The sequence below is a fragment of the Corapipo altera genome, unplaced genomic scaffold, assembly GCF_003945725.1.
Source record: "Corapipo altera isolate COAL_440 unplaced genomic scaffold, ASM394572v1 198, whole genome shotgun sequence".
NCBI lineage: Eukaryota > Metazoa > Chordata > Aves > Passeriformes > Pipridae > Corapipo > Corapipo altera.
This window is the reverse complement of record NW_020885076.1, coordinates 104190-117964: the sequence shown is the minus strand read 5'-3', so window position 1 is coordinate 117964 and position 13775 is coordinate 104190. Positions and strand designations below refer to the sequence as shown.

General features: G+C 50.3%; 1 protein-coding gene across 1 annotated transcript in view; it reads right to left on the bottom strand.

The window, feature by feature from the left end:
• Positions 1-13775, bottom strand: part of ASH1L (ASH1 like histone lysine methyltransferase) — a 56718-nt gene that overhangs the window by 25876 nt on the left and 17067 nt on the right. Inside the window, exons 3-5 of the mRNA XM_027669320.1 lie at positions 10435-10536; positions 6179-6911; positions 4997-5176 (exon numbers count right to left, since the gene is read on the bottom strand). Coding sequence (XP_027525121.1) covers positions 4997-5176; positions 6179-6911; positions 10435-10536 — 1015 coding nt within the window. The remainder of the gene's footprint in view (positions 1-4996; positions 5177-6178; positions 6912-10434; positions 10537-13775) is intronic.

Below are 13775 nucleotides of genomic sequence, written 5' to 3'. Positions count from 1 at the left end.
TTTTTTCTTTACCTCTTTTTTTTCTTTTTCTTTTTTTTTTTTTCTTTTTCTCCTTTTTTTCCTCCCTCTTTTACTCAAGCAACACCTCATGGGACACCATCGACTTTACATGCCCAGCACATGACACAAAAGCAATAACTAACCAACTAACCCTACACAAATAAAAGACAACCAAGAAATCATATCTGGTGGTTTTTGGCTGAGGAACTGGACGTGCTCTCCTGCTTTGCTAAGGGCAAATGTTCCTGTGCTGCCCTTCAGAAGGTTGTTCACCAGGAAGGGAACAGAAATGAGAGTTTAAAAAGCAGTTTTACAGAGGGGGAGAACAGGAATATGAATTCAGAGACACTGTGTGGGTCAGGCAGGTGTCAGCTCCAAAACCTGGCCTTTACAAACATCTCCTTCTGGCCACCGACAGCCCCTGGAAATGAAAACCTGATGAGGTTATATTTAGTGCTGCTACATCCAGAAGAGACTTCTAAATGTCAAATATACCAAAGACTAAATCATATTGAAGCCTGTTGAAGTGTCCTGAAGCTTTTAAAGGGATTTATTTCAATAACTGGCTGTATAACTGCAGGCTGACTTGATCAAAAATGGGATATTGTTTAACTTGTGAAGGGAAAATGCAAGCTAAAAACGAGTTTTGTGATACAGACATCAACAACTGGAAATAATCTGGAAGAAACCCTTCCTTGGGAGGGTGGGGAGGCCCTGGCACGGGTTGCCCAGAGCAGCTGTGGCTGCCCCTGGATCCCTGGGAGTGTCCAAGGCCAGGCTGGACAGGGCTTGGAGCACCCTGGGCCAGTGGAAGGTGTCCCTGCCCATGGCAGGGGTGGAATCAGTTGATCTTTAAGGTCCTTTCCAACCCAAAGCATTCCAGGATTCTCTGAAGGTCAGAAACAGAACTAATGGATGGCAATAATTTGTGGTTTATATTCTCTTCTTAACCTTTCTGGATTTCTGGTACCTGTTCCACAAGGACAAGTTACTAAACCTTGGATTAAAAGGCTTAATTAGGGGGATTAAAACCCTCCTAACAAAATGTCCCAAACCCAAACCCTGCTCACCCCTCTCATCTTTTATCCTTCCAGGTTGTGCTGCACCAAATCTCCACAACTGGCAGAGAAAGGCCTTAAAAGAACTACTGACAGGACCTGGAAAGCAAGGTCTAATTAAGAGGAAATAGGGATTTTGAAGAGGCAAAGTGTGCCCAAGAGGGAAGCAAACCCTTAAACCAAAGGCAGAGAGAAAAGGGAAAACATCCCATAGGAAGGTGACTTAATTAAACCTAAATGTGCAGCCCTTTAACACACCCACATTCTGTGCAAATGTTAAAATAAAACTACAACGAATAAATTACAAGGAGGAGCCCAGAGTGAAAGGGAAATGAAGGAGGTGATTATCTGAAAACACAGAACATCCCATGAATTCCTCCAGGCTCTGTGGACCCTCCTCAAAAGTGAGAGCATAAAGGGGCTCAGGGCTCGAGGGGTTTCAGAGGGAAGGGCTGAGATGCCAAAAGCGAGCAGAAATATTAGAAGGAAATTAAATATTGAAAGGAAATATCAAAAGGAAAGCAGAAGTAAAAAAGGAAATATGCTAAAATCATCAAGTATAAACCACACAGGCAGTTTTATAAACATAAATACTACGTAAAAAAAAGGCTTTGTGACTTCAAAAAGGCCTCTCTGCAGTGTCAAGAAAAGGTGTGTGTTGCCAGGCCTGCCTGTTCCAACCAGGATGGGCCCTTTCAGGCTGGGCCTTGTGGTTGCCCAGAGAAGCTGTGGCTGCCCCTGGATCCCTGGAAATGCTCAAGGCCAGGTTGGAAACGGCTTGGAGCAACCTGGGCTAGGGGAAGGTGTCCCTGCCCATGGCAGGGGTGGAATGAGATGAGCTTTGTGGTCCCTCCCAACCAAAGCACTTTATGATTCCAAGCAAGCCAGTGGGACCAGGGTGAGACCTGGCCAATAATCTGGGAAATGAGACCATGCCAAAATTCCGAGAAATGAGACCTGGTCAATAATGTGGGAAATGAGACCTGGCCAATAATCTGGGAAATGAGACCTTCCAAGAGCCCAGCTACAACAGGGAGCTGGGGGAGGACATTCCTGAGCATCTGACACACTGAAGCCTGGCTACATAAAAGGCTGGACTTCATGATCTCAGAGGTTGGACTTGATGATCCTGGAGGTCTTTTCCAACCTTAATGACTCATTAAGAAACGCTTCCCTCTCTTTAATCCACTGCCTAAAGCTGTCTGGTTCAGCTTCTGACAGGACAGATCTAAACCACCCACTTTGGGAATGGTTCCACCCTCCAGGAGACTGAACTGGGCTGTCTCTGCAAGCTCCCAGGACAGAGCAATGGCCAGGGGATGTTTCTGTGGAAGATGAGAACAGTCAGAGGCTGAAGGTCAGGCTCAGTCTCAAAATGTCAGTCTAAAGTCTCAGGCAAACTAAGAAGGGAACAAAGACCAGAACCACAGTTGTCTTCCCTGTACCTTCATTTCTCCTCATCCCTCTCCTCCTCTTTCTTTCTGTTCCCCCTCTCCAGCTCCCAGTGCCTTCTCCCTACACTCTCACCACGTTGGCTGGGATTAGTTCCCTGTGGAATTACATTTCTGAGGTGTGGAGCCCAGCTTTCTCTGGGACCACAGTCCAACAAACACTTTAAGTGGGGATGAGGTGGCTTTGCTGCTGGTCTGACTCGGTGTGACTGCAGAGTGAACCACCCCAGGGACCCAGAGGAAGGCTGGATTCCATCCAACCACTATCCCAGGTGCCCTGGACATCAGGCTGGGACAAAGGAAGGGCCAGCACAGGAAAAGGAATGAGCCAAACAGGTGAGGAGAAAGCACAGCTGATTGTTCCAGTGCAAAGTCAGGCACCTGCTGAACTGCTGTATCAAAATCCTGCTAGTGCTCTAAACAATCCACAGTATTTTAGTTCATTACTAATTTGCTAATGACTAAATTGCTTTGGTGAACTGGACTTTACACTCCTCTGGGAAAGCCACTGCTGGATGCAGGGAGTGACTCCTGCCTGAGATCTTCTGTTGTTCTCAAAGCTGCAGCCACACACTGAACCTCCCTCCAGCACCGGATCCATGGAACTCTCCCCGTGGGAGCTGAGGGTTGGGAACACTCCTGTGGAGGCTGCAGCTCCACTGCCCACAAAATTATAGCTGGAAATGGGGTAGAACTGAGACTGCCTCAGGAACCATTCCTTTTGTTTGCAAGGAATCAAAATCTGAGTTCTCCTCACCGGATTTGAGTGAGGTGTCTGCACAGAGGTGAGGTGGAGGGAAATCCTGCTGAGGCAAACTGCACGTGGCTGAAGAGAAATGAAGCAGTTTAAAAATATCTGTTAAAACTGGCTGTTTAAATCTCTTTTAACAGTCAAATAACACTGGCCAGGCCAGGCCAAACCTTTCCTGTGCTGCTGGATGTGACTGATGCAGGGAGAGGCTGGAACTTTGAACAGCAAACCTCAGCACAACTTTCACTGGCTCCTCGTGGTATTTTAGGGAATATTTAGGAAGGATGAAATGGAGAAGGAAAATGGCCCTTAAGGCAAAGTGTCTGCATGTGAACAGTGCAAAGAGAGCTGCAGAAAACCAGGGGTTAAAACCCACCAAGAGGCACAGGGAGTGTGGGAATGGGGACAGAAAGCAGCACTAGGGGGTGCCCCACGATCACAGAGCTCCCTTTGCCTCCTCCACTCAGAGCAGGTTTCCCAAATCCTCCAGCAGGAAGTTACATAAATAGTGGGATAACAAGATGAACTTCTGCTCTCCTCCTGCACTGCCAGATGTCTGCCCTGGCAGCAGAACTGGAACAGCACATTAAATCAGCAGAGGATCTGATTAAAAAAGTGACTGTTGCTCTGTGGATTTAGTTTGCTGAACCAACTTGCTAAAGTCACTTCTGCTGAACCAACTGGGTAAAGGAGTGACCCAGTCAGAAGTGACTCCTTTACCCAGTTAGTTCAGCAAACTAAACCCAGAGTGACTGAAGAAGAGAAGACTCTCTCAGCTCCTCTCTAAGGCAACAGAGCTAATTCTCAGATTTGGGTGCTGAGTGATGGGTGGAGCAGTGACAGACCATCCAAGTGTTAAACTTTCAGCACATCTGATTTCCAACACAAGTGGCCAAACACTTTGGTCAGACTCAGATCTTTCTTTCTTCTCCTTAAAGAGTCTTGATCCTTTCATCACTTGATCTTTGATCCATGACAAAGATGCCTTCATTCCACTGTGGACAGAGAACACACCAGGAGCAGCTGATGGACTGCACTGGCAGCTTCCCAGTGGTCTCTGTAACATTTTTACGGGACAAAGTGAGAAGGTGCCAAATTTTCTCTCTTTTCAACCTGTCAGATCCCATCACAACAGGACCACGAATTCCTGACTTCAACACATTTGTTCAGATGGCTGCAGGAAATGTGAGTGACTACAAAGGGAAGGGGAAGGAGGAGGTGTCCACGTCCTAATGGACACCAGGCTGTGAGCCAGTGGGAAAAAATGAAGGAATGCTGCATTTCTACCCTAAACATCTCACAGAAAATGGAGATGAACTTCACTGAGCTGTGAAAGGGACTGGGTGCATATCTGGAATTCCTTCACACACAAGATGAGCAGTTGTCCCATTCAGCCAGTGAAAACAGGGATCTAAGAGCCCCTTTCCTGCAGACACTGTGCTCAGCACCTGCACACACCCAGCTCTCCCAGCCCCCTCAGAACTGCTGAATGGAGCTCTCACCTTCTTCAAAGTCAATACCAGAAACTCTTCCAGGCTGCTCAAGGCTTCTTTCTGACTGGGGTTACATTTCACATCTCCACTGCCTCGGGTTCTGACAATTACCACGTGCCTGATTTTTCACAGGCCTCAGTTAAGCTGATGTTTTATTTCAGCTCCTCATTAGCAGCAGCTCTTAATGGCTGAGGGTGAAAGGAGAGAGTTTGCAGTGGACTGTCAGAGAGCAGCTTTACTTACTCTGTTGTTTTGTACACGTCAGAGTAGAGCCCTGCCTTCTGGTACTTCTTCTTTGGGGGTCGGGGGGCTTTCTTCTCCCGCTGGGGCAGAGCAGGCAAAGGCTGCTCAGGGTTCTCAGGCTCAGGTGGTTTCCCAAGGGCATCCTGTGGACTGGGAGGTTCAGCTACTGGCTCAGAAAAACTGGAAGGAAAAAGCAAAGATTAAAGATTACCTTGCCATAAAGATTCTCTCGCCAGATTTCATTATTCTTCTCTGTTGTCTGCTCAGCAGAAAAAGTCTCTGAATTAACAGTTAATTCAACAGCCTCAGCTACTTAAAAAAAAATGCAACTCAACGACCCTGATCAAGTGGGGGGTTAAGCATAATCTGAAGAAATGCACAATATTTTTGTAGTAACATTATTAGTTATTACAAAAAGAATGTTGTTTGTACTGCTAATGTTTATCCCTTGGAGCCTCAGTTGAGTAATTCAGAAGGCAGCTCATGCTCTCTGCCTCTGGACTCTAAAAATAGTGTGTGGTAACCCTTTCCTTGGCCTTCAGGAGAGTCACAGAGCAGCCCCTGAACCCATTTCTGGAAAGGAAAACTTCTGTCAGAGTTTGATCTGTTTGTTGATGACTCTGGGGACAAACATGAGAAGATTAGATCAGAGAGGGATTCCTGGTGTGGTCCTGTGCTAGTGACTGCAGAGGGGCACCCCTTACCTCCTCCTTGCTGCCTTGGCTTCACTCTTCACTCTGTGCATCCAGTGATCTCACCTCACACCCTGTGTTTGGCTGTGATCTACACTGGTAACACTCCAGAGTTCCCACAGCTCTTCAGAGTTCCTTACTCCACACAGGAGGAAGGAACAACCTGTGGCATCTCAGCAGTAACCCCGTTACCAACTCATCAAACTTACCCTTCACCAACACAACCAAGAACTTGCTTCACTTGAGCCACAAGCACAGAACCAACAGTTTTAGGGCCCTGGAGACCCCATCCTGTTTTGGGGTGTGTTCAGTGCCTGAGGAAGGCCTGGAGCACACTAAAACATGTTGATTCCCTCTAAACTGAGCTCCTTAGGAAAAGCAGATCGTTACACGTGCTTGGTGAGATTCAGAGGAATCCCTGAGCAGAGGATTCCCTCACGGATTGAAATGTTACAAAATCAATAAGGGGACAAAACTGCAAGGGAATCACCTCTTATTGCTCTCCTGTTCATCCTCAGGCAAAGACTTGTGCCTCTTCCTGGCCTGTTCCTCCGGCAGCCACCTCTTCCTCTTCCAGCCCTTGCGGTGCTCGGGGTTCAGGTTCACGCTCTGCACCACGGCCTCGATGACGTCTGTGATGGTGTCAGGGCCCAGGTGCAGGGGGCTGCTGCTCGGTTCTCTGTTCTCCAGCTCCTGGCTGACCAGCCTGTGGGCCTGGAAGGCCTGCATGGACACCACGGCCTGCAGCGGGTACTTCCTCGGCCGCCCCGGCCGCCGCTTCACGAAGTTGTTCCCGGTCCGCGACTGCCTCTGCAGCTTTTTGGCTTTCAGGATCTTATTGACGTGGTCCAGATTTTTTTTTGTGGCCAGGATCTTGTTGTAATTGCACATTTTCCTCGCTTGGCGCTGCATGGCCTCCACCACGCTCCTCTTGAGGTGCCTCGGGGAGTAGCTGCCGGGCAGCCGCTCCGACAGGAGGGAGATGCTGTCGCTGCAGGAGCTGCTGGGAATGGCTGGAGACACCAGGTTGTCCTGCTTGCCCAGAGCTCTCTCCCTGGAGTGGTTCCGAGCGGGACTGGCTGAGGGTGGCACGTTGGCCATCACGGCTTCCAGGGTCTTGTCCAGCGTGGGTGGGCCCTCCTGTGCCATGCGCTGGAGCAGAGTGTCCACAGAGTCCTCGGCGGCCGGGGCCAGGCGGGCGCTCCGGGCTGGCACCGACATCCCTGGAACACAGACACGGCCTGAGGCAAAGCTGGGCTGGGACTGGGAAGAGTCAGAACTGAAACACATCAACTGAATGAACCGACGGCGTTCCGGGCCCTGGGACCGCCCAGAACGTTCCACGGCAAGACACCGATTTCCACCCGTGACCCCCCTCCTGCCAGAGGGAAGGAGACACTTCACATCATCAGTTTTAACATGAACAATTATCAACAGTGATTTCCTCTTTATTCACACTCAGCCCCTTCCAAGAGTAAAAAGCAATGAGGGTTCACACAATCCAGAACTCAAGTCTCCTTCTATTCAGCACTAAAAGTGTCTCTGCACATAAAAATTCAACCCTTGATAAAAACTGAGCAACGTCTTAAATGTTTTTAAACCACTTTTCCTGATGTTTTTTTTTTATTTTTTTTAATGGTTTGGAAGCACTGAAACAACTTTTTCCTTGCTGTTGCAGGGTTTTTTATCAAAAATAGAAGCCTAATGAGAATTGATTGGAGAAAGGTAAATCAAAATATCTGGACAAAAGAGAAAGGCTAATCTACAAAGGAAGTAAATTTAGATCTCACTTTTAAAACTGTTATATGCTTTAGAGCTGCAGACTGGTGTTTGAAAAGGAGAATTTCCAGGTCAACCATGTAGATTATGCCGCATTAAAAAAGGGATTTGTTCCAAACTCAGAGCTTCCCAAAGCTGCCCTGCTGCTCCTCAGTGATAACGTTCCATCAGAAGAAACCCTGTTCTTCCTGGAATGAAATGGATGCTGCCTCCTCATAAATACATCACAACTGCACATTAGCACTGACAAAACGTTACAGTAATTGTGGCCAATTATTCAGATCAGATCTGCTTAACCCAGCGGGGCCCAGGCTGGAGCCTGAGCAGTCTGGTGTCCAGGGAACTGTCACAGGGAAGAGCACAAAGTGCTGTAGGAAGGGTTCTACCTTTGACAGAAGGGAGATTATTTGTGAGTTGACAGAGACAAAGCACAACCAGTTTAAATGCTTTCCAGCCCCAGGGCTCGCTGGTCCCAGGGTGCTGCTCTGGAGAAATGGAATCCTCACAGTGATTCCAAAGCCAGGGATTTTAAGTGCAGAAGAGAAGGTGCTGCAGAGAGTTTGGGGGAGGAAGAGTCAGCAAAGCATGTTTCAAAAATCTCCCTCTGACCAACGTCCCTCCCAGTGACAAAGGACAAGAGAAGCCTCCTGTGAGCTGACTGTGAGCACCTGCACGACCCCAACAACTCCAAAACAACCCAGATTTACACTTCCAGCTTTCCATTTCAGATGGAATAACCAAGATAAATCACCCTTTGCTTTCCCGTGGCCTTTAGAGGCACGTGGGGGCTCCTCACAGAACCCACCCTCCAGCACAGCAACCCTGACCCGGCCTGCTGGGTGTCCTGGAACCAGAGCTGCTGCTTGGGAACGGCTCCAAAGGGATGGGACACTCCAGGCTCCCATCCCAGGGCCAGCTGCAGCCCTCTGACAAACACCCTGAAATCCCACACGCATTCCAGATCCACGGAAAATACAACAATGGCTGCTCCTTTCAGCTGCATCATCGACTCTGGAGCTGATAAACTTGTGATTCATGTCATTCCAATGCTCCTGCACAGAACACTCCCGAGCTGTTAACACTTCCCATTCCCAGAGTTACACTGAGGCAGCTCCCCTTTCCAGGGAGTGAGAAGAAGGTGGATGAGCCAGAGGAAAAGGGGAGATCCCTTCCCCACTGCTGAGGATTTTGCAGCCTGTCCTGAATGCAGTACTGGTTGCAAACATTTGCTTAAAGTGGGGAGGAAACAGTTTTGGCACATTCTTGCTAGATGGAAATCCCAACTGTCCTGGAAGTACCAATCCCAAGGGTTCATCACATTTTACAGTCACCTTGGGTGTCTAAGGATGTCTGAATTCTGCTATCAGGAGTGTTTCTACAACTGGGCTTCTTACAAAATGGGTCAACATGCTGGATGTCCCTCTGTCCAACCTCAGGGAAGCTCCCATTCCATCTTTACAGAATCCCAGACCAGTTTGGGTTGGAAGGGACCTTAACTCTTGGGGATGGTCCTGTACAGGGCTAAGGGTTGGACTTGATGATCCTTATGGGTCCCTTCCAACTCAGCACATTCTGGGATTCTGTGTTCTCATCCCACCCCCTGCCCATGGAAGGAGTGGAATCTCGCCAGTCTTTCCTGTCAGGGTCTGGTTCATCACACATTTCACAGCTGGATGGTAACATGCAGGAGATGAAGGTTTTCAGATCTTTCCTGTCACAGCTTGGTCCATAAATTCAACATTGTCCCAGGGGTGAAAATGTGACTGCCAGGAACACACACACCTCCACACATGGGTGAGTTCCTTACAAAAGAGAGCCCAAATACACAGAATCACAGAATCATGGAATTGTTAACAGTGGAAAAGACCTCCAAGACCATCCAGTCCAATCTTTGTCCCAGCCTCACCTTGTCCCCCAGCCCAGAGCACTCAATGCCACGTCCACTCCTTCCCTGGACACATCCAGGGGTGGAGTTTCAAAACCTCCCAGGAGCCCATTCCAATCCTTAACAACCATTTCCAGCAAGAAATTCCTCCTCATGTCCAACCTGCCCCTCCCCTGGCACAGCTGGAGGCTGTTCCCTCTCATCCCATCCCTTGTTCCCTGGCAGCAGAGCCTGATTCCCCCTTGGCTCCCCCCTCCTGTCAGGGGGTTGCAGAGCCAGAAGGTCCCCCCTGAGCTTCCTTTTCTCCAGGCTGAGCCCCCCCAGCTCCCTCAGCTGCTCCTGCTGCTCCAGCCCCTTCCAGCTCCACTGCCCTGTCAGGAGGGAGAACCTTTCCCTTCCTCATGATCCTCAAGCAGTGACGTGCAGGGAATGTCATCCCACGGCCGAGGAAGCCGGTTCCACATCCTGCTGCACAAATCTGCTCAGCTGCCCCAGGACTCTGTGCACCCCACACTCGTCCTCATCTGATGGACTCGATGAGGTGCTACCAGAGCTCCTGTCAGCACTTCCATCCCTCTCCCAGGATCATTCCTGACCCGCCTGGGGGTGGGCACAGCTCTATCATCAGTGATAACGGGATGAGCAGCGTGTCATCCTCCATCACCTTGGCAGGATTCCCACCTGTGAGGAGGAAAACCCAACAGCACAGCCCCGACCCTGCCAGGGCAGAGACCCTCCAGAGCAGCACAGGAGTCAGGCTCTTCCCCAGGAATTAATTCATTCCTCTAATTCACAGATTAATTGCAATGTCACAGGTCTTGAGAACATTAAAGCCCTGAGCTTCACAAGGCCTAACTCACCCTGGTGAGGAACCAAACCCCACCCTGCTGTAGCTGTGCTGCCTCTTCTCAAGTCTCCCTGTCCTCCACCCAATCCACAGCACTTGCATCCCAAAATACCAGTGGAAAACCCCATTCTCTCCACGAGCTGAAGTCCTCACAGTGATGCTGCGCCGGGCCCGTGTCCCAGTGAGGTCTGAGCTCAGCACTGCTCCCAGACCAAGGCCCCTGAGCACGACTTGCCTGGAGGGGACGTGCTCTCCGACGTGGATCTCTTCCTGGAAGGGCTGCAGGTTGTGCTCTCCGACGGCCTCTGCGAGGGTTTGTCCTGGGCTGGCAAAGTGCCTGAGGGACAGAGCGGGGAGAAGCACAGGAACCATCAGCTCACTCTGGCAGTGCCAACACAACGCTGAATATTCCAACTGAGGTGGCTCTGGTTTGGCTTTGGGAACACTTCTGTGCCTGCTGAACGCAGGGGAAGGGTGGAAAAGGAACGCCAAGAAGGAATTCCTCACAGGCTGATGGAACAGGCAGGGCAGGGAACAAGCCATGAGTAAAACCAGGTAATAACTTCAGCATGAGTTTTTATGGGAAAGAAAAGAGAAAAAACCCTCATACTCCTAGTTTCAAATGAACCCCATGGCTTCATTCCTTGATTTTCAGGGAAGAGTTTGGAAAGGAACCCCGTGGATTATCTATACCACCCACTCTGCTCAAAGCAGGGTCAGTCTGAGCAGGTTGCTCAGGGCCACCACGTGGGGTTTCCCACATCTCCAAGGGATTCCACAACCCTCACCCTCACTGGGAACACTGTGCCAACAGAATTCCCTGAACTTCATCCTGTTCCCTGTGCCCCTCTCCTGCCACTGGGCACCACCAGCACCCGTGTGGCTCCTTCTTCTTTGTTCCCTCCCATCCAGCACATGGACACACTGGGAAGAGCTCCCTCTGCATCCTCTGTTCCAGGCTGGCCGATCCCAGCTCTCCCAGCCTCCAATCCACCTCTCCCAGCCTCTCTGGATGAATGATCCCAGCTCTCCCAGCTCTCTGGAGAAATGATCCCAGCTCTCCCAGCCTCTCTGGATAAATGATCCCAGCTCTCCCAGCCTCTCTGGATGAATGATCCCAGCTCTCTGATGACCAGTTCCTGCTCTCTCAGCCTCCCTGGATGAATGATCCCAGCTCTCCCAGCTCTCTGATGACCAATTCCTGCTCTCCCAGCTCTCTGGATAAATGATCCCAGCTCTCCTAGCTCTCTGGAGAAATGATCCTAGCTCTCCCAGCTTCTCTAATGACCAATCCCAGCTCTCTGGATAAATGATCCCAGCTCTCTCAGCCTCTCAAAGGACCAATCCCAGCTCTCCCAGTCTCTCTGGATGACTGATCCCAGCTCTCCCAGCTCTCTGGATGAATGACCCCACCTCTCCCTGCTCTCTCATGACCAATTCCTCCACTCTCTGGATAAATGATCCAGAAAGGTTCTCCCAGCCTCTCTGGATGACTGATCCCAGCTCTCCCAGCCTCTCTGGATGACTGATCCCAGCTCTCCCAGCCTTCCTGGATGACACAGTCTCCAATCCCCTGGTTGTCTCTGTGGCTCTCCACCACACTCACTGCAGCATTTCCACGCCTCTCTTGGACTGGGGATCCCAGAGCCATTCCAGATGTGGCCTCTCCAGGGCAGAGCAGTGGGAATAACATCCCCCTTGACCTGCTGGAGGTGCTCTCCAAAACCCAGCTCACGATGCTTTTAAAATTTTTAAAATTTTAAAATTCTTTAGATTTGTCCCTTGTTATTGCTGCTTTTCCTCCCCGAGATCCCATCACGTAAAAACCCCAAATACTCCTGTTTCATGGAAAAACCCCAAATATTTCTGTGTCAGTGCATCACAGCAGAGCTGTGAAAGCCCCAGGGCCCAAACAAGTGAGGATGATGATTATCTGCACATGAACCAGCACTGCATTTGAGGCACCTGCAAAACACGTTTCCCTCTGTGTTCTGACTGCACAGGGCTTGCTGTTACTTGCTAAATCCCTGGATGATGCCATCGGGCAGCAGGAAGCACAGTTACCATTATTTGAGTTAAACCCATTTTTAGAAAGCTACAGAAGCCCCACGACTGCTGCAGGGTGAGGGGACAAGGCAGCTTGGAGCAAAGACCTGTTCCTGTCCCCCTTCTTACACATCAATATTTTCTTACTGTAACTTGTTGTGTTTTCCTAAGCTTTAAAGAATCCCAGTTACTCTGGAAAGCAAAGGCTGTGGGAGTTGTTAAAATGCCACAGAAAAAACCTGTGTGTTGCAATTATGAAAATGCCGAGACATTAAAAATTCAGAGGTTTGCATGAAACCCCAGGGAAAGCACAGATGCACGTGGCAGCACGTGAGGAGAATGTGCAGGTCCTGCAAACATCCAGGAGTCACCAAACCCAGGACGCAGCAGGAGAGAGTTTTGTTGTTCCCCTTCAGAACACGGCTCGTGATGAATGAGCTCAGTGCTGCCTGTTTGGTTCCGAGCTCCTCCCTCCCTTCCTCCCAAACTCCACCAAAAGGAGACAGGGGGACACCGAAGTTCTGTCCAAACTCAAGGCCTGAGATTCCCCTGAAATTCCTGTCAGGGCAAGGAATCCTGAAATTCCCTGCCCATGTCCACGGGCTTCAACAGCCCAAGAGAGACCCTGAGGGTGTGCAGTGATGGGAGAATCCCTGAATGCACCAAAGTGATTCACCAGAATCTCGGGGGAAATCTCCTCTGAGGTCCTGTCTTGCCTCAAAGTTTGGAATTTTTGTGATCCTGGGCACTCTCAGCTCCTGGTGGAACACCTGTGAGGGGCTCCACTGGTGGAGGGAATGAACAACAGCACTTTTTTCCAAGGATTCCAACTCCTCGACAGGGCAGAGGGATGGTTTCCTGTTCCAATATTTCTTCTCAACAAGGGTACCATCACAAGGCTTCTGTTATTATTATTATTATTATTATATATTACTTTATTTCAATTATTAAAGAGCTCTTAACCCCCGAGTTTCACCTCATTCCAAGGCCCCTGCCCACCCCTCCAGGCTGGGGGGGCTGCAGGGTGCTGGGCTGCCAGGGCTTAAACCACGAGCAGGATCATCCCAGGGGGAATTTCCCTGCTAAGGAACCCCAGGACCCACTGATTTCATAAAGGGCAGACTAAACAAGGACCCCGGGAGCCGGGACTAAAGAAAATTAAACAGCGGGAATAAGTGCCTGGAGCGGGAACGGGCTGTAATTCCTAACCGGGAATAAAGAGAGGGAGGTTTTGGAGGCTGCGGGGGTGGCACAGCCCGGGGGTGGCACAGCCCGGGGGGGTCGCGGTCTCTGCGGACCCCCCGACCCGCCCCGTGTCCCCCGCACCCAGCGGGGCGCGGCCCGCGAGCGGCGGGGCCGGCAGGGGGCGCTGCTTCCCGCCGGTCCCGGGGGAGGGAACGGGAACGGGAACGGGAACGGGAATGGGAACGGGAACGGGAATGGGAACGGGAACGGGAATGGGAACGGGAATGGGAATGGGAACGGGAACGGGAACGGGAATGGGAACGGGAATGGGAACGGGAATGGGAA